Genomic DNA, 22,947 nt, shown 5'->3' on the forward strand with positions numbered 1-22,947 from the left:
AAAGCCAAAACATTTTCAAGAGTTGTTGAAATCTTGTTATATATCTTAATCTAATTCCGACCGTAATGTTTTAAAAATAGAAGTTAGGACAGAGAGAGATTCAGGTCATGATAAGAATTAGGAATTTTAGTTCTACAAAATTATTTGAAAATTACATTCTCAGTGTTTGTAAACATACATACAAAGTTAACAGGCAAATCAATATGCATGGATAGAATTCATACATCTAATGCTTTGAACAGTTATTACCCTCACTAATATAACTGATGGCTTATTTAAAAATTCAAGTACTGTCAGAGTTCTGAATTTAGGAAACTGTTCACTACCTCTTTTCTTATGATGTTAAAAATATATTTTGAAAAATTTTAAAAGTAACAAGAGTTTCATAAAGACTTTGGGAACCTCTCAAAAAGCGTAAGTGTGCCAGGTAAGTGACTAATTCTCATCATGCTGTAGAACAAAGGCCCAGTTCAATAACACAAAGTAGGCAACTGTTAATGAGGTATGTCCTCAGTTCACCCCATTTATCACTGTGAAGATAAGAGTTACAGTGCACTCTAATTAAAGGTGAAGCCAGTAGCTCGACACTTTCTAGAAGATGACCCTGTTTCAGTTTCTTGTACTCTTGCCAAAGTATTTGGGTTGAAACGTTCTGTGTTGAATAGTCGCCTGAGAAGTGTTTCATTTTATTTATTTATTCTGAACTACAGAGACTGTCCAACCACTTCTGAGGGGGAGATTAATTTGCAGCCATTTTATGCGGGAGCTGGCCGCTTCTCTGCTCAAAGCAATGGGCTTGAAGTTTGACTGCAAGCTTCCATGTTTGCGAAGGATATTCTTTTGTCTATGTGAAGGAGGAATAAAGAAAGGAAGAACAATTTCAGTAGTTTTCACTTCCTGCAGTGCAGGAGTTAAAATCTGCACAGTCAGTACATCTCAGAGGTCCTGCAACTGAAGGCTTTTTGGCATGTCAGGGCCTTCCCTCAGCCTCAGCAGGATGCCCATTAACAGACAGATCAACAATGCCTCACCTCCAGCTGTGCCGATTCCTGCCTTCTGCTCAGTTCATGAGACATGAGAGAGGATGGTGGGCAGGAGAGAAAAGGACAGAAACTATGTCATGTTTAGGCGTGGAAGCCAGGTACTAACTAAAGCACAATAAACTCCCTGGCCTGCTCCAGGAGCATTCACATTGCCAGCTGTAGGATTTCTATGGTTTAATGTACTGTAGCCACATTGTTCCGAAAGCAGGCAGTTCAAGCTGAGTGTCTTACATATCTCATTGCAGGGGCTACTGCAAGAGCTGAAAAACATGTGTAGGATAGGCAAAGAGTTCTTTCTGAGGCTGAAAATGATGCTGTTGTTGCAAGGAAGATGCTACACTTACAAAAAATTGGTTAAGTGAATGTCATAAGCAGCAGAAAGTCTCGTAGTTGATCTTATTGATGATGCCTGTTATTATGTCCTTGATTATATGTTCCTGTGGGATTTCTGGCAGAAAGATTATGCAAGAAAATGATTCAGAGAGAATAGAGAGTGAAGTACCTTCAATAGAAAGACCATTGCAGAGTGGTACCAGAGCGTGTTAAGAAACTAGAATTCCACCCTACAACACTAAATTCTTCATATACACTCAGTCTTGGGTGGTACTACAAAATATTGAGCACTCAGAATAAGCTCCCAGATTTCTATTTGTGGATTCGTGCCCAGATACTACTCATATACTACATCAAACACAGACTCCATGTTGTAAAGTTGTTCAGACATACCTGGTTTCATGAGCATGGTGGTGATGGGTTGATGGCTGGACTGGATGATCTTAAAAGTCTTTTCCAGCCTTTATGGTACTATGATTCTGCCTTTTAGAACAGTTTTCCATCTTTTGTTGTTCAAAATAGTACCAATTCCAGTGACTTAAAATGAAACTTCATTTTCACTAACAGGTCCTTTTTCTTTTGTTTCACAAACATGCTGCAGTTAAGTAATTTCTTGCAATGTTACAACTATGTGCTCTCTTGGGACAACAAATGCAAAAATTCTTCCTGCAACCTTTAAGCATAAAAATTGTGTCAGAGAAGGTTGTTACTGTGGGACTGAGGTCTAATCAGCATGGCATTTTCATGCTTGCTGGACTAACTTTATGCAAATGCTTCTGATTAGTTGATTGGAATATTCAAGTGGATTTTGAGGTAAATCACAAGAAACTCCAGAGCGACTCAGCAAAGCAGTGTGTTTGTGGACCTGATTTAAGTGCAGAACCACACCGTATATACAAGGGTCAGCAATTCAGCAAAAGTTAGCGGACGTGTCTAAAGCCCTTTCCAGAAAATGTTTGCTTAAGTTAGCAGAAAAATTGCTACAAATGATTATTTAATGTCACCAGAGAACCATTCTAGTTTTTTTACTAGTAGGCATATGTTGAGGTTCATTAACACATTGTCTGTGCTTCTCAGATATGAAGTATGACCTGGTGCCATTCATTGCATTACAGTGAAGGCAAGCATAATGATAACATTATGTAGAAAGGCAGCCAAAACCAACATCATCTTCATATTTCCTGAAAACTCTTGTCGTTGGTGTATTTAGATTTTGGCAAAGTCAAAGGTAGTAGTCCTCACTGGCACAGTAGCTGAACATTCATTAAACGTTTAGCTTGTGACATTTCCAGATAATTTGTTCAATAGGTTAGAAGCGATGCACTGTTTATTTGGTTACTCTGTCAGAGAAACAAGTGTCTGAAATAATAATTATTCTGCTCTGCATCAGCATTTGGCTTAAATTAAAAAAAAATGCCATCTCCTTAGAACACATATTTATGTAACACGATATCTTATTGAAACTGAACGCACACACTGCCTTTCCACTGCATGTCAGTGCAGAATAAAAGTAGCATTAGCTGGCTCATACTGTATGAACAAAGGAAAGTGTTTTTACCTACCAAAAAAACATAGCCCAAATTGTACACATAAAATATGTCAGTCATTAAACTTGCCTTCTGTATAAGAATTTGAATTGTTATGTTCTTGCAGGTACGTATTTGTGAATGTAATAGTGTGACACAGCAATAGTAAATATCAAAAAGGAAAAGTCTGCTCCAAAAGTAATGCCTCCTATTTTATTATATTGATCCACAATGTCAGAGGTGGATGTTGGTGACATGGCAGTAGAGATTAAACCTTCCCCCCAGTATTCTGTTACATTTTGCTGCCATGTGAAAGATGGCAGCAGAGGGGCAGTCTGACTGAATGGCATCTGACATGAAGGTGCACATGAAGCGAAGGCATGGAATTCCTCTATTCCTCAAAAATTACACCTGCTGGCATTCATTGACTCTTCCTGAACTTTTATGGAAACCAAAGAGCAGATGTGAGTACAGTGAGGCAATGTGTGGGGCGTTTCAACAGTGGCAGCAGTGATGTGAAAGATAACCATGTATAGCTGTCCCACCACAGAATGAAGAGCATCTCGATGAGCTCATCCACGTGGATTGGTGGATTACAACCAGGGAACTGCATATGGAGCAAAATATGAGCTCCAGGGTGTTGGAAAAGATGGTGGTGATGTTGGAATATCGCAAAGTTTGTACCAGGTCCCTTGAATGCTCACACAGGAAAAGAAAGACCACTGTATGCAAATTTGCCAGGACCATTGAACCAATATAGGGCTAAAAGTGACAGTTTCCTGGATCTCATCATTTCTGGTGACAAGATGAGGTGTCACCACTATGAGCCAAAGGCAAAACGGCAGTCCGTGAAGTGACATGTAAATTCCTGATCAAAGACAAAGTTCAAAATGTAGCTGTCAGTGGGTAAAGTGATGTTCACTGAATCTTGATACATGAAATAGTGTGGTCATTCTGGATTTCCTGGAACCCAGAAAAACCATCAACTTTGATCACTACATCATTCCACTGACTTAAGCTGAAGGCTCAAATTTCAAGAGTCAGGGCAGAGGAGAAGACAACCTTTCTTGTGCAACATAGCAACTCCAGTCCCCATACCAGTTTGTAGACCTCGGAGTACTTTGCTGATCTCAGCTGCACTGTCTTATCATATCCACTGTATAGTCCAGATTCGGTGCCTTCTGACTTACATTTGTCAGGGATGATGAAAGACGGACTGTGGGCAACATTTTCCTCCCACTGATGCCATCAGAGCAGTGTTGAAATAGTAGGTCACCTCCACTAGTGCAGATTTTTACAAGCATGACATGCAGGCTCCTGTTTATCTCTGATAAAAATGCGTAGTTAATGGGGATTACTGTGTTGGGAAATAGCGTTTTGTAGCTGAGAGTTTTCTCTGTCTAATAGTGTTATTTTGCTCTTTGTATCAGTTGAAATTTCCATGGAAATAAATAGGAGGCATTACTTTCAGTACAACCCACTTATGAATTCTCATCATACATGAGTAAACTTTCTTGCTAGTCTTTTCTTCAAACAGCTGTATTTAAATAATACTGGTCAACATCTACATATTAGAGGAAGACAGCAGAAGAAGAGAAATGCTTGCTTCATTCTCCTTCCCACCTCCCCTCCAGTAGGAATTTGGAAGCAGTGAAAGTAGGACTGGCTGCTCTTAGTCATCATTGGTTCAAATGAGATAACAGTTCAAGATTCTCTTTTCACATCTTCTGTAGCTACATCCTCAGATCAGGAACTTAGCATCATTGGAACAGGGCTGCGAGAAACCCTTTCCTAGTCTTCTCCAGCCTTATAGCATACTCAGATAACTACTTTCATATCATGGCATAGTCAGATAACTACTTTCATAGTCTCAGATACAGCTAGACAGTGAGTGCTGCATTTATCTTCTTCCTCTTGGACTCTTTCAAAGCAGATGAAAACAACATATCATAGATAAAGTTTGTATATGGCAAATAGATTTTTGCTGATTTTCTACTTTTTTCCAGCCTGTATTGTAGGCATTATTGTTTTTACTGTTGTAATGGCTGTTACTATGGATATCAGAATATGCAATTCTGCCATCAGTATTCATTTTTTTGTCTCCTTTCAGCTAGTATACAGCAGTTATACTAAAACATAAAGCCTAGGATATGTAGAAGACTTCTAGTTATTGCTGAATAACGAAATGTGTCTCTTCAGCCACACAGGCTATTTGAGTGCATCGTATTTATTTCTCTTCAGTGACTGTGATGGGTGGTCTTTGCCTTTATTAAAGCACTCATAGTCTAACTCTGGATATTTGACTAACCATCTCATGGGTGAGGTTCAAGACAGTGAATACTAAGTTCAGGCTTGAGCTCCCTGCAGCTTTGGTACCCATTCAGGCTTCTACCTCTTGCACAGTAAACTGACTGTTACAAGTCACTGTTTCATTTAATTTATTCATTTTGTTTCTATAGGGCACTTGCTTGGGCTTTCCCATGACGACTCCAAATTTTGTGAGGAGAACTTTGGCTCCATGGAAGATAAACGCCTCATGTCCTCCATCCTGACTAGCATTGATGCTTCCAAGCCTTGGTCCAAATGCACATCAGCAACTATAACAGAATTTTTTGATGATGGTCATGGTATGTATTATCACACCTTGCATCAATTGCGTGCCATTTTTTTTCTGATACATTTTTTGAATATTTTATGTAATCTTTTTTATTTCTTACTTAAGATATCTTGAGACTATCTTAAAAGTGCTTGCAAAACCAGGCAAAGATCTTCAAGTTTGTCAGTCTCATGCCCACTTTGTGTGGTTCAAATCCAAGAGAAAATAAAGACATGATGGAGTGCATGATGGAAATAATCTGGTTTGAGACACAGAGAGTTTCAGGCTTTTTAAAGTACAAAATTAATCTTGTCTTCCCAAATGCCACAGAGAATACTTCTAACAGAGGACAAAATAAAATTCATTTTCCTCACAGAAATTAAAATGGTTAATATGGTCCACTTAGCATTACACTACAGGTAGGAGCAGAGGGTATGTGCTTATATCATTAACAGAATTTATTCTGTTTATAAAGCCATTATATTTATTTTGTTTATGTAGAAGGGCTGAAAACAGGTATTGAGACCTCTCTGTGCTGTCTATGACAAAAGGCTGCTTCTGCTCCAGGAGCTTACCTTCAACTCATGTAACTAATATTTGTTAAATATGTCATTTACCCTTTGGACAGTAAGTACAAAATTTTCATTTTTTCCAACAGGTAGTAGTATAAAGTATAGTCTGAACTCTTAAATGAATTTTAAAGTTTTCGTTGTGCTTCCAAAGCAACTGCAGTTTCTTGAGCCATTCAAATTCCAAAATGCTGAGATAAAAATGACATAATTGAGTGAATGGATCAAGTTGTTATGGTAACTGAAATACTTATGGATAAAAAGTATGATATGTCTGCTGAATGTAAAGTTTTTTGCTTTTAGGTATTTTGCTTGCTAATTTCAATACTCTCTGAAATATTTTCTTCTGTTTTCTCCTATCTGGAGAATTACTTCTTTTTTTTTTTCTCTCAAGTTTTATTAGATTCATTAATCTATACTGTCCTGTTTTACGGTCCATAATTTTCTGGCACTGACTTCATGTTACTCAGTTAGTTTCCACATGTGAAGAGACCTTTCCTTTTTGAGTTTAATTGCATTCACTCCTTTTTGTCTTACCTGAGACTTTAACAATACAAATTCCCTGGAGTAAAAAAGTGTGACCCCTTAGAGAGTGCAGCTATCTCAGAATCACTGATCTTCTGTTCCTTTCTTCTCCAAACTGAAGTGCTGTATTCATTTTTCCCCTTTATTATGATCTGGATTTTTCTCTCCACTATGCATCCAGACAACTACTTCCTCCAATAATAATGATAGACAACATTTCTCCCATCCACCTCGCCTTTGGAAAATTTGGAAATTTGGAAAATCTTATTCATGATGGAATGTCTCTCAAGAAGGAAGTAAGGGGGGCTGTAACAATCTGTACTACAAGTGTAAGAATGTAATTCTGTCTTTTTTTCAGTAGAAGAGGGTAGGAGCTTCGAATTCTTCAGAGCTCCATTGTGGTCTCCCTGTTCAGCACGTGTTGACTTCCTGTACAAGAAGTTTAGCACTCCTCCATTTCTGACACTTTTCACAAGCTCATGTATTCTTTGCTGCACAAGAGGTGCTTAGGATCTGTCAGCTTACTAACAGATAGGTTAGGGTATATTGCCATTTCTGAGACTCATGAGTAGTTACCACTTGGTCATGTAGTCCCAGAGACTTATAAATGGTACGAAATAATTCACAGGAAATGTGAGCCTCTGGTCTTATCTCCACATTACTTTTATTACCGGTGTTACTGGTATGCTTTTAAAAACATAGTGTTTAGGAAATGTGCTTTCTTGATAGACCCTCATAGACCTTGTCTAAATTACAGTGTTCCTTTTCTGTTGAAATTTATCGATTTTTAGCAATCATTAAGTCAAAGATTTGTCTTAACAAAGTACAATCTATGAAATAAGGATGAACAATGATTTAAACTGAAGTTTCTTCAAGTTATTATGCTGAAAGTACATGTTATATTTTAGCAATGGAACACCTTTTGGTTTTTTTTTCTAACCAGTGAATGAATCCATAGCTGTAATTCCCATTTGTAATGTGCACCGAGTATACCAAAGCCCAAAGAACCCTAGTAGAGTATGACGACACCTTTCAGGCTGCTTTGGACTGATAATAAGACAGTGCAAATGTGCCATATTTCCATGTTTTTTTCAGAATGAGCATGTGTCTGCTTTTTGAGACACAGCAGATTTGGTGGGAGGAAGCAGATAAATGAAGTATTTCATTTGCTGCTCCTTATGACTAAGCAAAATGAAATGTGAATGTCCAGAAACTTGGATCTGTGAGCACTATTTTATTATAAAACAGTCAATATTTTTTCAAACCTTTAACTAAGTTTCCTAAATTCTAATTTTGTAGCAGCCTTTTGAGGGTGCTGAGGATCCTATTTTACACATTTGGAAAGTGATGTTGGGATGTGGACTCATCGTATGCAAAATTCACGTGCTTAATTCCCATCATAGTGTGGAGGGATCTAAGTAATGGCATCAGAGATTCGACCGATGCCTTCAATTGTATTAGTGGTACTGAATTACTCTTATGTGTTTGTACTAACTAGTGAAACATCTGACTGCTGACTGAATTGCAGATGTCATCATTATATCCTCTTATGGTCAGCTAAATACATTTCAATAGAAATGCCTCATCCAAGGTCAACCAGGAGGTCTGGGAATGATCAAAGTGCTGATTCTCAGTCTCCTGAGGCCCACTATGAGAACTGTAATCATCATTGTCATCATATCATCATTTATTTTATACTCATAAGGTGACTCCAGACAGCAGCTTGACGTTTAGGAAGAAAATGCTCAATTAGTGTCCAGAAGGCAGTGACATTTATTACCATCTGCTTTTAGCCAACCCTTTATAAGGTACTAATTGCCTTTATTGTCATGCCAACCACTAGACCGTGGTATGATTGCTTACAGTTTATTGTGTTTAGTCTAATTGCTTGGTGTTCTTTGTAACCTGTAAAAAGGCCTATTTCTATTGTAATTAATTTATATCCTGGTTATCTGCTTCTTGCACAGATTTTATTCTCCCTTCCAAGGCCATATTGCTCATAACACTGAGGAGACAGAATGAGAATGAGATGGCTTGATTAACATTGTCATCAGTCAAGAATGTTGCATTTGTCTAGGGCACCCAGATGTTCTTTGATACTCAGGACAAAAAGTGGGAACAGTAGCGCACATATGCTCTGTATGCTGTGATGTAGTGAATTGCTGTTCTTTGCTTTTACGTAATGTATTTTTGATAGCTACTACAGCCAGTGGTTTCTTTTTCAGAAACTCTCAGAAAAGAAAAAACACATCTGTGCTTCCTGGCTCTTCACCATGTCTTTGATGTTTTACTCTATTAAAGAATTTGAATGCTAGGATACTATTAATTTTCTTTTTCATGGTACTCAGATCATCAATTTGCTTTGGTGCATCTTTTCTTTAGTAAAGATGTCATTGTAATCCAGATTAAAAATAAGGCTAAGGTAAATCAGTGAAGAACAAATAGAACAACAAGTTTAACAACATGATAGTTTTTTGGAAGCAAGAGATGATGAAGAAAGAATTCTTTCCTGCTTTGAATAGTTGATCTTAGTCATAAGAGTAAAAAAGGGATAATTGCAGTTCTGGAGGGAAAACACAAGTCGTAGAATCATGGGGTATTTGGTTTGATTTTAATCCGTTTAGCGTAAATAGAGACATTTTTAAGAGATGCTTTTTTTCACTCATGATCCAACTGAAGAATACCAGTATAGGTTGGAAAGTTATATAAATTGTCATTATTTTGGCCAAGGATAAGTGGAAGTTGCCAAGACCACATACCCCTTTCATGGGGTGTAAAATAGGTTACTTTTTGTATAAAATTTATAGCCCTCTTCAAACTTATTCCAGAAGTAGTCAAGTATCATTCTTTACAATGGAAGCCCAGTCTAGATTTACCACCATCACTAGATTTGATATTCATTTTATGTTTTTCCTTTGATCTGTTTGCTTCTGTGTGTGTGTGTGTGTGTGTGTGTGTGTGTGTGTGTGTGTGTGTGATTTTGGAGGGGATGATGTGTTCATTTATTTGTTTTTAAGTGCATGGTCTGCATTTTGTAATTTTTCAGACTTTGCTTTAGAAGCATTACCATTTGTGATGTTCTGGTTCAAAATTCAAATGAGAGCTTTGCTTACTTTATCAGGACTCCTTTTGATCATTTTGTAAAACACAAATTGGTAAAGTGGAATGTGTTCTGAGTCCATTCAAATAGATGAAAATAGAATGGAAGGGACCTGAATAAAACTTATTTGCAATTATTTTCTTGGATTGGAAATAGCTTGACACCTGGTATGCTGCGGGGAGAGACCACAGTTGCAGTAATATGACCTCATACAAAGTCTAATGACACCTCAGAGAGTATTTCCAATGACATCAGCGTCCTTTGAATGAGGCTCATTGTCATTATCGGTCTCCCTAATTTGAATGACAGATTTGCAGCACTGCAGAAAAAGTAGATAATGAGTAATGATAGGTTGAATTGTTCTTTTAGGTAACTGTTTGCTGGACCAACCAAGAAAGCAGATCCTGGGCCCTGAGGAGCTTCCAGGACAAACCTATGATGCCATTCGTCAGTGCAAATTGGCATTTGGATCCGAATATACAGTGTGTCCCGGGATGGATGTGTGCTCTCGCTTGTGGTGTGCAGTTGTTCGTCAAGGTCAAATGGTGTGTCTGACTAAGAAGCTGCCTGCTGTGGAAGGAACACCATGTGGAAAAGGGAGGATCTGTCTCCAGGGAAAATGTGTTGACAAAACCAAGAAGAAATACTACTCGGTAAGTTACCAGCTGTGACTCCAGGGAACTTTAGAAGGCGTAATCCTCAAAGTAGGAGTGAAAGGCACTTTATTTTGAAAGTCAGATTGAAAGCTGCTAGTTTTTTTTAGCATGTCATTGAAGTGTTACTGGTGAAGGATACAGGGAAAATGCTACTGAGTTTCAGGAAGCATTTTTTCTTCTTTAAGTTTGGAAGCCTACAGTCCTGGAAAACTGAGAGCATCGCTTCAGACTAGAGGGCACCTATTCAATAAGGAAAGTGTCAGGATGCGTGGAAAGATTGTCAAAGAACAATTCACAGCTTCCTGACTTCTTGGCAATGGACTCTGAGGCAAATTAGATATAAAAACTTAGTTTATGGCCCTCATCTGAAAGTCTCCAGGGAGGTAATTCTAGTGAAGAGGAAAATTGATGAATTCATCCGGGATATGATTTCTAGAGCAGCTAAGTTTGTACCTACAGTGAAAGAGTTCTTTCTGTCAGCTTAATACCCCTGAAGCATCCCCAGGCTCATGAGAGTCCTCAGGCCTAGAACTGACAGCTCCACAGTCCAGATTCTTTGAAATTACCTGGAAAGGCAAATGCACTGCTCTTTCTGTTATACCTACAGGAGAGATATGGCATTGTAGAGCTTTGTGAATATATTTACAAGATGCAAGAGTCATTCAAATCAAGCAGCAGCCTTTTTATGACTTTTTTTATAGACTGGTATATTTCTTTGTGCAATATCTGTTAATTGTTGCAATATGCTAAAGAGTCAAACTAGTGGAGTTGCAATCTGTATCTGAAAGCTCCATCTCTTGCTAGTATTCTTGAAATGTTATGTTGTTGTTTCAGAAGGAGCTGCTTCTTCACTTTCACTGCCCAAATTTTTTTATTTATGTGTTCATTTCCTGCCTTTAAAACACTCTGAAGTGCAGTCTGATTCATTTACAAAGTCAAAATTGAAGCAACTGCTTAATCTTGTTAATGTAATTTGGGTATATGGTGAAACTATGGATATTTTGTCATAGTTGTAGCATATGTATGAAGTAGATAATTGGAAACAAAACTCGTCATCGTAAGTGATCATTTTATCTTATCCTTTAGAATTCAACATTCAGATCCCTTAAGAATGCTCACATTTGTTAATTAGATCTCGTAATACAGGGCAATATCTACTTAGAATAATAATTGCATTTATTATTCATAGATATTCATATGTTCTGGAGCCAAATCCTCTGGAGATGGTTTATGGGGCCTGTTAGAGGCAAATCAGTGCCAAATCAGATGCCATAATACTGCAGATAAAAGAAATTAATTTCAATGGTAGGAAGAAGGTTCCTAACACCTTTTTATCTGTGATAACATGACCAAGGAAACACCTTCGCTTGGGGAAAACAATAGCAATGCCTTTGAAATCTAGCACTTATTCACACTTGGATAACGATATCCTTACCTCCTATTTTTTGTATGTTTCAGGCATCAAGCCATGGTAACTGGGGGTCCTGGGGACCCTGGGGACAGTGCTCCCGTACGTGTGGTGGGGGCGTTCAGTTTGCTTATCGTCACTGCAATAACCCAGCTCCTAGAAACAACGGCCGGTACTGCACTGGCAAGAGGGCCATCTATCGATCCTGCAATGTCACACCCTGCCCTGCAAAAGGTATGCTAGCTGCTCCAGCTGCTGTGTTCCGGGATAGGAAATACTGAACATCTACTGAGAAAGGAAACATCCAAGATTTGTTGTAGTTTCTCTAATATGTGCTTTCTGAGGAAGATATTCATCACTAATGCAATATGATAGTTCTTCCCTTATACCTCATAAGTAAAGGGCATCAAATGTAAAGAAATTTCAGTCCTAGAAGGTGAATCATAATGCTAACTTCCGTCCTTCATGACTTATTGTGTCATGGAAAGGTTTCCAAACTTTAAAATATGAAAGGATTTGAAGACCTATTCTAAGTAGAGAGGTGCAGTATCATAACTTAAAAAGTTTTGTTAAAAAGAAATTGGAATAATAAGTGTGCATAATGATATTCGCAGCATGGTCTGAAATAGTCACTCATCATGTGAATCATTCTACAGCTAAATCTTTTCGACAAGAGCAGTGTGAAGCAAGGAATGGCTATCAGTCTGATGCAAAGGGTGTCAAAACTTTTGTTGAATGGGTCCCCAAGTATGCTGGAGTGCTTCCTGGAGATGTTTGCAAGCTCACCTGCCGAGCCAAAGGAACGGGATATTACGTAGTATTTTCTCAAAAGGTAATGGCATCTCCAGTCATGATTTCACGTTCCAGTTAAGAAGTGTTCTGTATCTTAAAAAACCCTTCCCTGTAACAGGGGAGAATGCATTAACCACGTGATTTAAAGATTTAACTATGTGATTAGATGTAATGGTTACATTCAATGGTTAAACATTAGGACCAGAACTGACCTCTAAAATTAGACAAGTTTTTCCACACCTCGATATGTGAGTCCATAAAAATATGGGCCTGCACTCTGCAGTAGTTTCTTTTCAGTCGTGGATAAGGGACTTCTCCCTGGACACTCATGATGAGTCTGGGGCCTTCTGGATGAGAGAGAGTACCACAAGTAGAGTATACGTTTTGTCATGAACGATGTTCAGGAATTCAGGAGTAACTCATACAAATGCAATTATTAAAATTTAATTTGCCAATTAGCATAGGTGCGATTTGTGGTCAGTTTGTTATAACAGATGCAATTTGAACTGAAATATCACCCACACTTTGCAGTTTTCTGCCTCTGTTATGAAAATATGTGCATTAATAAGGAATAAAGTGAACTAAAATGCTCAAGTGAGAGGCAATCTACAAGTACTGTTATTATTAGCAAGATATAACCTCATCATTACAGTCAGGGTCATTTTAGTGCTTTACTGCCACTGCTTTCATCCCTTTAGTAAATTTAATCTGCTTTAGCACCGGGAGTGCTAGAGAAACTCAGTCTGGGTTGCCAGGGTAGTAACCCATTCTGTATGGATAACACAAATAAGGTTTTTTGCCAGTCAGATTCACAAAAGCAATTTTTCTTTTTCCTGTGGTGATTTTAACTAACAGGCATTTGATTACTTAGGTAACTGATGGTACTGAATGTCGGCCGTACAGTAATTCAGTCTGTGTCCGGGGAAAATGCATCCGAACTGGTTGTGATGGAATCATTGGTTCAAAGCTCCAGTATGACAAGTGCGGGGTGTGTGGAGGAGACAATTCAAGTTGCACAAAAGTCATGGGAACCTTTACCAAAAAGAGGTATTAATCTTAAGTAATAGTAAATGTATCTTGTTGTGCAAATAGTAGCTCTACTTGTGTGCTTCCTTTTTCTCTAAATGCAATTTACTTGCATATGAAGATTAAGCAAAAGTGTACATTGCCTGTGTTTAATTGAACTGACTGGCCTCTTAACAGTACCCTGAAGCTGCCAAATAATCACCTGACAAAACACTGAACCCAGTTCAATTCTGACATAATGTACCAGGGAAACAGGTCACAGGAATTCTCTAATGCACACTATCTTCTGCTGTTTGCCACCCTTGCTGTGCCAGGTAGTGTGTGGCTCTTAGAGGAGAGAGGGAAGGGAAGACAGTGATTCAACAGAATGCTATTGGTGTCAGAGGTATATCTAGGTACATCTGAAACTCAAGGTTTCCTGGGTGATGCTGTGTTGGCAAGGCACATGCTGGGAATGTGTTTAATATCATCTAACTTCAAATGACAACGAGGACAGCCCACTTGATTTAGTAACAGATTCCTTGCATAGTTAGCAAAGAGAAGCAGACAGCATTAGAGCACAGCTGTAAAAGTAATCCTCAGTAGCTGAGAGGGATTATACCCTAAAAATGCCTTTTCACACTGCTGAATATACATGCAGCTTAGGTGACTAGGCAAGATGTCAAAAGTACACAGACCTATATGTGACATTTTCTATATCCCTTAGTATTCACTGATATGATACTGCTCTCCAGGTGGACAAATATTTTTTTAAGTTAAAATATTTATAGTAGTCATCCGTAAACCATTTTTCTGTCAGAATTCAGCTTTTAAATATGGTATAACTTAATACAAGTAAAACAAAAGCAACTTCTCCATGGTTTTTCCTGTCTATACAAAGCAGAAGAAAGCTTTGTACTAAGATTACCAATGTCAAGTAAGTCTGCCTTCTGTATGCATTCTTGTTTCCCTTAAGGTTTGTATAAGAATTACTATTTTTTAACCACCACTTACAGAGATTCTAAGGTCTCGCTAGACTTCTGCAGTGACCTGCTCTCAGAAACTTTCAGTTGAACATTTATACTCGATGTGCAACATCTTTTAAAATGTACATAAAATTCATGTCTTACAAATTCTTACATGGCATGTGAAACACCACGAGAAATCTCATTCCTAAAGGGACCTTTTATTTCTATACATTTTGACACACTGAGTAATAGTAGTCCAAGATTTCTTCCTAAATGAATTTGTTCTAAAAATAACCATAAGCAATCTTATTTCTGGTAAACCAATGATTATTCACCTAAGGATGCTGAAGCACATCTTCCAGAAAGAATGACTTTCTATCCTATTAGGTAATTACATAAACCAAATCTTTTCTAATTTATAAATATTGAAGAAATATTGAATATTAAATGTTGAATGAAAATTATGGAATGCCTGAACGAAGAAGACTGTGTGTAGTAGTAACCCTTATGTTGCAGTCCAGGTATTAGCAAAAATACTAAAGGGACTCCAAGAATTTTACTGAGGCCACATTTGTAGTACATGTATCATTAGGAGCAGTGAGATTCTACTGTAATTATTCCTAACGTCTTACTCCTCAAGTCATGGCTTTAACTGAAATGAGACCAGTTGGAGAGTAAAATACTTATTTGACCTTGGTGTATTCAGAGAGTTGTTTCACTTAGAAAGTAATCAAGCTGTAAGTAACAAGGCTAGTAAAAAGTAACCCTACTTTAAAATAGTAAAATCCTAATTGTCTGTAAATTATTCTTACATATAAAAAGGCAGTGGCTACAGCGAAATTATCTTAGTCCACTGAAAAGGAGCAGCCCCCACCTTCCTGCCCACTGTAAACCAGACCGCAGCAACCCGAACATTAAGTGTGCAAAGAAACTATTAAATGTGCAGGAGGAAAACTAGTGTTTTTCCATTGAAAACAATTGAGATAACAACATTGCTTGTGCCTTTTTCTCTTAAAAAGATCAAAAATCCAATCTTCTGGAAAACTTTCCTAAGAACTTTTTCAAAGGGCTGTAAAGTCAAATAGTCAGAAGTTGGGTAATAGGGGAATTAAAGCTGCACATGCTTCTTTTTGCACATGGGATGTTGCAGAGAATGTTGCATTCTCTAGCATTTCTTTTAATTTTGGAACAAACGATTTTGTAACTTTAATAACGTGTTTTAACAGAGTTATTTTGGCAACTGTTAAGTAAAAGTATTTCTGCAGTGCTGTGGAGCAGAGTCACCCAGCCTGTTATTTGCACAATATTCCTTCAGGTTTATAGCGGTGATAAATTAACAGAGTTTTATTAGTTGTTGTCCCGTAACTGCTTGAAATAGCATGGGAATAGCACAAGCATTTAATCTGTAGTCTCTACTTGTGCAACCAAAAATTTGCAGAAGTGTGCTCCTCTGTTCTTTAAACAGTTCCAGGAGACTGTTGCTTTCCTACATTGCATGTGTAATTTCTCATTTTCTCTATCTGTTTCAGCACCAGACACTTAAGATATGAGGTACTTGCGGAACGGTTTTGTCACAGATTTAGAAATGAAAATAAATGTTTCCCAAGACCAGCTGGTAGCCTATAGCTATGTATAGTGTTCAGCCTTGTTCTCTGTGTATCACTATGGTTAAAACAAATTACATACTAGAGATAGTAAAAGCTCTGGTACACTGCAGGTTTTGAATGCTTGTCACTTTCACCAGAAAAGTGAAATATCTCTTCCTAAGTTTGCATTAAAGCATTTCAGAAGTACCTACTAAGAGAACTTTGTGCTACAAATGAAGCATTTGAGTGCACCTCCTATTAGACACTGAACAATTAATCTTCAGCTTTATGAATTTCAAAGTAAACAGTTTTTTTCTCAGTGATCAAGATTATTTTTATATGTTCCCAAGGTACCTCTATCCAGCCATTACTCTGCTCGTGCTTTCCTTAATCATGATAGCTAGGACAGTGAGAAACAGCTGTAACCAATGCATATCTCATTATCTTTCGTTGGCACGGAAAATGTGCATCATATTTCGTATCTCCCACCCTTTGCTGAAGTATATAAACTATCTGTTATTTTTCATTACTCTTGTATCTGACTCATGTAAAATCATTCCTGAAGCTGAAGATTAAGCAATTTGAATTAAGTGAAGTAGAAGTTTCTTCAAGAACATAGCGTTACAAAATACAAATCATGGAATCTGATTAAATTAATCTTAGATGTGCCTCAAGCCAGATGGATTCAGGCCCTGAATGAAAATGAAGCAAGATGCATCTTCCTAGTGATTAGGCTTCACAGTAAGATTTGAGGTTTATTTCACAGCAGCTACTGAATACTTCCTTTTTTTCCCCTCTGCAGTAAGGGCTACACAGACATAGTGAAAATCCCAGAAGGAGCAACTCACATCAAAGTTCGGCAATTCAAGACTAAGGACCAGAGCAGGTTTACTGCCTACCTGGCCCTGAAAAAGAAAAATGGTGAGTACCTTGTCAATGGAAAATATATGATCTCCACTTCCGAAACAATCATCGATATCAATGGGACTGTCATGAATTATAGTGGCTGGAGTCACAAAGATGATTTCTTGCATGCAATGGGACACTCTGCCACGAAGGAGGTTCTTATTGTCCAGATACTTGCAACGGACCCAACTCAGCCAGTGGACGTCCGTTACAGTTTCTTTGTGCCAAAGAAGCAAGGGCAAATAACCAACTCCGTCACTGGCAGTGGCAGCAGCAGCAAAGTAACTCCACAGCTCACGCAACCCCGGTGGGTAACGGGGCCGTGGCTTTCTTGTTCTCGAACGTGTGACACAGGATGGCACACCAGAACTGTCCAGTGCAAAGACGGGAATGGAAAACTAGCTAAAGGATGTCTTCTCTCTCAGAGACCGTCAGCATTTAAACAGTGCTTGCTGAAAAAGTGTTAACCTGTGGTTGTGATCTTCTTTAAAAGAGGTTTGATGAAGCCATTGTTGACATACTGGTATTAGGTCTGCCCTGACAGAGAGAAGCAAAGGCTTCACTGTATTTACATAAAGTCTCAAGTTATGGGCAGAATCTGCCTATTTGGACCAAATGAAGATGTGCACTGCTTTGAAAAATAGTAGGGTGACCTTGATCTGTTAAAAAAAAAAAAAAAGCATTAAAGTTGTTATAAGCCCTCTGTGTCTGCACAAATATAAAATAAAATAACGAAAAAGAAGAAAAACTAGCAAATGGAGGATCCTGGGATATTTGAAGGTTACAGAATCATCTCCCCTTTTTCACCTACCTCTAATACAGTATGTCCTTAGAAAATGTCACATGTTCCCATGATACCACAGAAGCTTATTTTATACTATTTTGTAAATACTTTTCCTTTGGTATGTCACTTTATATCACTTGGTTCTACTAAAGAAAATCAAAAGACAAGCTATCTAAGCAAAGTGGTTGACCAAAGTATATCTGTAGCCCTTGTGGACTTGGTCCTGTCTTCAGAAATGGCTGCAGATGTTTTACTGGAAAATGAAGAGCTTGCTGCTGGTTTTAAAAAGTAATTTGATTTTGACAAAGGGAAATGCGTGTTTGTTCTAGGGATTTCCTGATAGCAGATCATAATTCTATGGCAAATACTATTGTTTCCACCAAGAAATTCTCAGAGGAGCATTGCAAGTATTTGCAGACCAGGGATCCCCACAGGGACATTGCTCAATTACCAGCACCATCCGCAGCTCCTTACCATGTGTATGTCAGACATGCTTAGAAGGAGGATTTGTCTGCGGGAAAGAATTTGTGTACCTTTTGCTTGGTAAATCTTCCACTAGTTCCAGCTGTGTCACAGCATGAGGTCCCTGTTGCTGAACAATAGCTGCTAGCTCCTTCTTTCCAAAACACAAAGGCATACTGTATTTTGTAGAAACTAGTTAGAGAACCAAAAATTACAGGTATGATAAACAAGTGTCTTCTAACTCAGATATTCTGAGGCTATGTTCGACTGCTTTCTCTGTTATTTTCTCTGTGGCTTCCACCTTGAATCTAACAATGTGTAATGTACCTACATCTTTTGAAGAGGCTATAAAGGTCAAAAACACAGCAAGCAGTTAATACTTTATCACTGTTTTGTCCATCGTGTCTAACTCTGGTATTCATCTTACCAGCAAAAGTTTGTAACTGTTTTGTCTTTTTTGTTTGATTTTTTGTCTGTTTGATTTTCATGTTTTGTACATCTACCACATTTGGGAGGAAGAGGTGTCAGTAGGAGGTCAAACCACATCAGGATGTGGAGGACTTGCCCAACATCAGTAAGACTGTTTCCACAGTACAGGCAGTAGCTAGTAATAATTGCCCCTGTACACAGCTTCTGAATCCCATTATTGTCTGGTGGAGGTCAGTGAGTGAGGAAGGACATTTCACCATATGCAGGTAACAAGTGGGGAGGCCTGGCACCAACACTTGTTAGAATGGCTTCCTTTTGTATCAGCGCATTTTGAACTACACACTAAAATTGCAGGTACAAAGTGGTAGGGCTCTATCCATCTTTTATTTCTCAGTTTGTCCACACAGGAGAGTGCAGGAAGATTTTCAGATGCAGCTATGACTCAGTGGTACTTAGCACTGCACTTCCCCAGGCTCTTCAGAAAATCCAGTCATGAAATCAGTAAAGAGATCTTGTTTGTGTCGCAAGAAGGGCAGGTCTCACTCCAGGCTGACATAAACATGTTTTTGCAACTCTGGCATATTTGTTTGAATTCTAGAAAGCATGTGATGATTTTAAAACAGCACAGAGTTGCTACATCTATGAGTGGAAACCTGGAGAAATATCTGTTTTTGTACTCTATTCTAAGTAAACACCAATAGAGACAGGGCCTCCTTTTAAAAGTGAATTACAAAGGAATGTTATTAGTCATCTTCAGCTTTCGAGAATGGTGTGACCTTCTAATAAAAGTGCAAAACATGGATCTTGAGGAAATTGACTACTTAATAACTGATGCCACCCTAAGAACTTAAATCAAGTCTCTGAATATTTGCAAACTTCTGGAAATGCTTATGCCTTCTCTAACTTATGATTATGTTTGAAGTGTCTTATTTTCCTTTCAAGTAAACTGATTTTTATTTGTATAAACACATGTTCTAGAACTCTCAAGGAAGGTCATAACAAGTAGAAACCATCACGAGCAGAAAGATAAGGAGCATAGATTTGACATTTGTCTAGGGCTACAGCTGCTTAATTAATTAGTATTTAATTTTCCTGTGTTGTATCAGAATAGAGACAGAATGTGCAAGTATTTGTGTTTGCATTATAGAAATCATTTATTACATAGTCAACAAACTGAGTAAGGCTTTTGGATGCTATTCAGACTCCAGAGGAGTAATACCATAGACGGGTACAAATTTAAATTTTCTTTAGATCAAGACTATCTTTTTCAAAGAAAGAGTCTATTTATGAAAAGTAAATACATGTGAGAGCGAACCACTATACTGATTTTTTCCATTTTCACCAGTGTGGTAGTGAAGGAAATGTTCAAAAAGAAGTTGCCTTTATGTAAAATCATAGAATCATAAGATTGTTTGAGTTGGAAGGGACCTTTAAGAGTCATCTGGTCCAACTCCCCTGCAATGAACAGGGACATTTACAGCTACATCAGGTTGCTCAAAGCCCCATCCAGACAAATGGAAAGGGAGTAGACCAAGGAAGCCATCCTAAAAGTGTAAGGTGAACTAGGGCAGCCTGCTATACCCAACATTTGCTTTTTAGCTGATCTTTGTAACCAGACTGCAATTCCCAACCTTGCTTTTTTGATTTATAGCTATTTCATGTAACTGATGAATGAAAAATTGGTGCAAGGTATGTGAATTTGTCATTATAACTTGTGCTCCAAACAGAATTCCTTGTTGGTCATACAGTTACATCATTGCTTACATTACTACTGAGTCTTGCCAAACAAGATTCATAAAATGCTTCCAGTGGAGGCACTGTCTCAGAAGCCCAGAATATAGAAATAAACAAGTTTCAGTGTTAAATTCACCGTAGACTTTTTGGGACACATCTCTAGTGCCTTAAATTGGCTCCCCTTAGAATCTGTGGGTTTTTTGAACATCTGCTTTTCAAATGAAACAGTCTGATTAGGAAAAAGCCTATCGTCCGCAGTTGGACTGTATACAAGAAGTTCTGCCCTCCTGTGGAAACAGTTTTATCACAATTGGGAGAGGGAATAATCTTGTGGATTAGTTACAATTGTAAAAAATAATAATAAAAAAAAAGCACAGCACTGAAAAAAAATAAAATAATTTATTTGTTTTTACGACTAGTATGTGAATGGATGTAATGAAATTATTTATTCTTATTTAACGAAAATATCAATTGTGCAAATTCTATATTTAAAATGTTTGCTATCATCTCTGTCTCTCTTTCTTGCTCTCTTTTAATTTATGCTTCAAATTTGTGTTGAAAGTGAGTTTACATAATGTATGGCACTGGTTATTTTTTGTTTGTTTTTATTTAGAAAGCTTTCTGCATGGAACAGGAGTATATGTGTATACATGTGTGCACACTGTATAGATGTATATTCTTCTTCCGCTGCCATCTTAGAGAAGTTCATGATACCTGATGCTCAAAGCTCCTTGTTAACACTTCAGTTCTAAAACTTCTCAGTCATAGAGGTCTGTGGCAAAAGAAAACAAGCACGCAGGTTCTAAACAACAGCTTTGCTTCATGAAGGTGTGTGCAGTTTGTGCTCTACTCCTTAGTAATTTACCACTCAGGTTGGTAGGAGTCTTACCATTTGCGCCAACAGGGGCAAGCTCAGGCTTGCAGTAAATGGGAGTCCTCTGTATGTGAATGAAGTTTCTCTTAGTTGTCAGGGTGGCAAGTGAGTACTCTCTTATGCAGCTTCCAATATTTAAGTGAAATCACTACGGAGAAATTATTCTGTGTGCCTCTCTGAAAATGCAGACTAAATGATGTACGATTTGGTTTATGCAAAGTGAACCATTAAAAAAGCTACCTTTTCAATCTTTTCACCATTTATATACTTATATATCTATTTATTATAGCTATGAAATGTCAAAAGCACAATTTGTAAGGCTTTGCAATGTTTTTCTGTTTTATTCTAGCTCTTTGCACCACGTCAGGCAGTGAGACACAAATAAAAAGCCAGCCAAGCATGCAGTCCCAGTATTTCCATGAAAATAACAGTATCTGATTACAGTTTTGGCTAGTCCAAATTCTGCTTAGCTCCAGGGAAACTCTACTGGGCTGTGAGGTAAAAAAAAATACAATATAGATAAACCCATACTATCAATTTACTTAACAGTACAAATTATTTTTCTAGCCACTAAGGGTAGTTCTACAGACGGCAAAAAATCATAGTTGGATTTTCATATTTCATAGAACTATGAATAGTTCCAAATAAGCTATGAAAAAGTATCGTCCTCATCAGTGCCCGTATTCACACATGTTACATTCCAACTCATCAACTCATCCTCTCTACCCAGTGCTTGCCACTGTCCAGGCCCTACAGGACACCCACAGCCAACCACAAGGCTTCAGATGAAGTTATGATGGTGATGCTTCCTCCATTAAAGCCCACTCAGCACACCAGGAAATGGCAATGAGCCTTGACTTTGATGACCTTTGGGGCAGGCTTTAAGTGAGACTTGTACAGCTGAAACATTGATAACTGTGGGTTTTCAGCAAAGCGTTCAGGTGGCTGTTACTCCTCATGTTCATGAAAGCTGTGCTGTTCTTTGTCACTGAGGAACATGGAGCCCATGGCAAGACACAAAGATTCTTCAAGCCTGGGCCGCAATTTTCAGAAAAAGAAAAGAAAAAAGAAAAAAAATAGCAAAAACAGAGTTACCAATTTTGAGGCCTTTATTCCTTTTTTTAATTAACTGATTAGTTTTTATAGAGCTGCACCCATACTTGTCATTGGTAACATTTACAATAGTCTTTTTTTGTTTGTTTGTTTTTTTACTGTGGGTACAGAGTTTGTACAGTAAAACTAGTTCAGCATTCTTGTTTGAAAATGACATTGCCAATGCAAATATTTCTGGTTTATTGCAAGTACTGTTAATGACATAATCTGAGACAATTTTTCAGGTCCTCAACCGGTATCTCATGACGTAGCTCTGGGGTTTACAAGATTGTATTACAAGTGACAGTTTTCAGTGATAGCATGCAACATTTGAAAAGCCCCAAGGACATTGTTAATGTAGGTGAGTGGCTGGAGAACTTCTCTCCAGACACCCTGTACCAAACATTTGATATAGTGTCTAGCCACTCTGCACGCTGCAGAGTTACCAGAGCGAAATCAAAACTCTCAGTGTTGTTTGCCCTGAGATTTGTCTGTAGAGCCTCACAGTAGATGGAAGGATATTTCATGCATTTCCACATGCATCAGCTAGAATCCTACA

At 38.0% G+C, this 22,947-nt stretch overlaps 1 protein-coding gene across 1 annotated transcript in view; it reads left to right on the top strand.

Moving 5' to 3' along the window:
- The window catches only part of ADAMTS5 (ADAM metallopeptidase with thrombospondin type 1 motif 5), a 44,093-nt gene extending 22,196 nt beyond the window's left edge, over positions 1–21,897 (top strand). The window contains exons 3-8 of the mRNA XM_065741820.1: positions 5,362–5,529; positions 10,062–10,345; positions 11,807–11,990; positions 12,413–12,588; positions 13,420–13,595; positions 16,910–21,897. Coding sequence (XP_065597892.1) covers positions 5,362–5,529; positions 10,062–10,345; positions 11,807–11,990; positions 12,413–12,588; positions 13,420–13,595; positions 16,910–17,480 — 1,559 coding nt within the window. The 3' untranslated portion in view covers positions 17,481–21,897. The remainder of the gene's footprint in view (positions 1–5,361; positions 5,530–10,061; positions 10,346–11,806; positions 11,991–12,412; positions 12,589–13,419; positions 13,596–16,909) is intronic.
- The last annotated feature ends 1,050 nt before the right edge of the window (positions 21,898–22,947 follow it).

The sequence above is a fragment of the Cyrtonyx montezumae genome, unplaced genomic scaffold, assembly GCF_038088225.1.
Source record: "Cyrtonyx montezumae isolate F1298 unplaced genomic scaffold, pur_monq_1.0 scaffold_3, whole genome shotgun sequence".
Taxonomy (NCBI): Eukaryota; Metazoa; Chordata; class Aves; order Galliformes; family Odontophoridae; genus Cyrtonyx; species Cyrtonyx montezumae.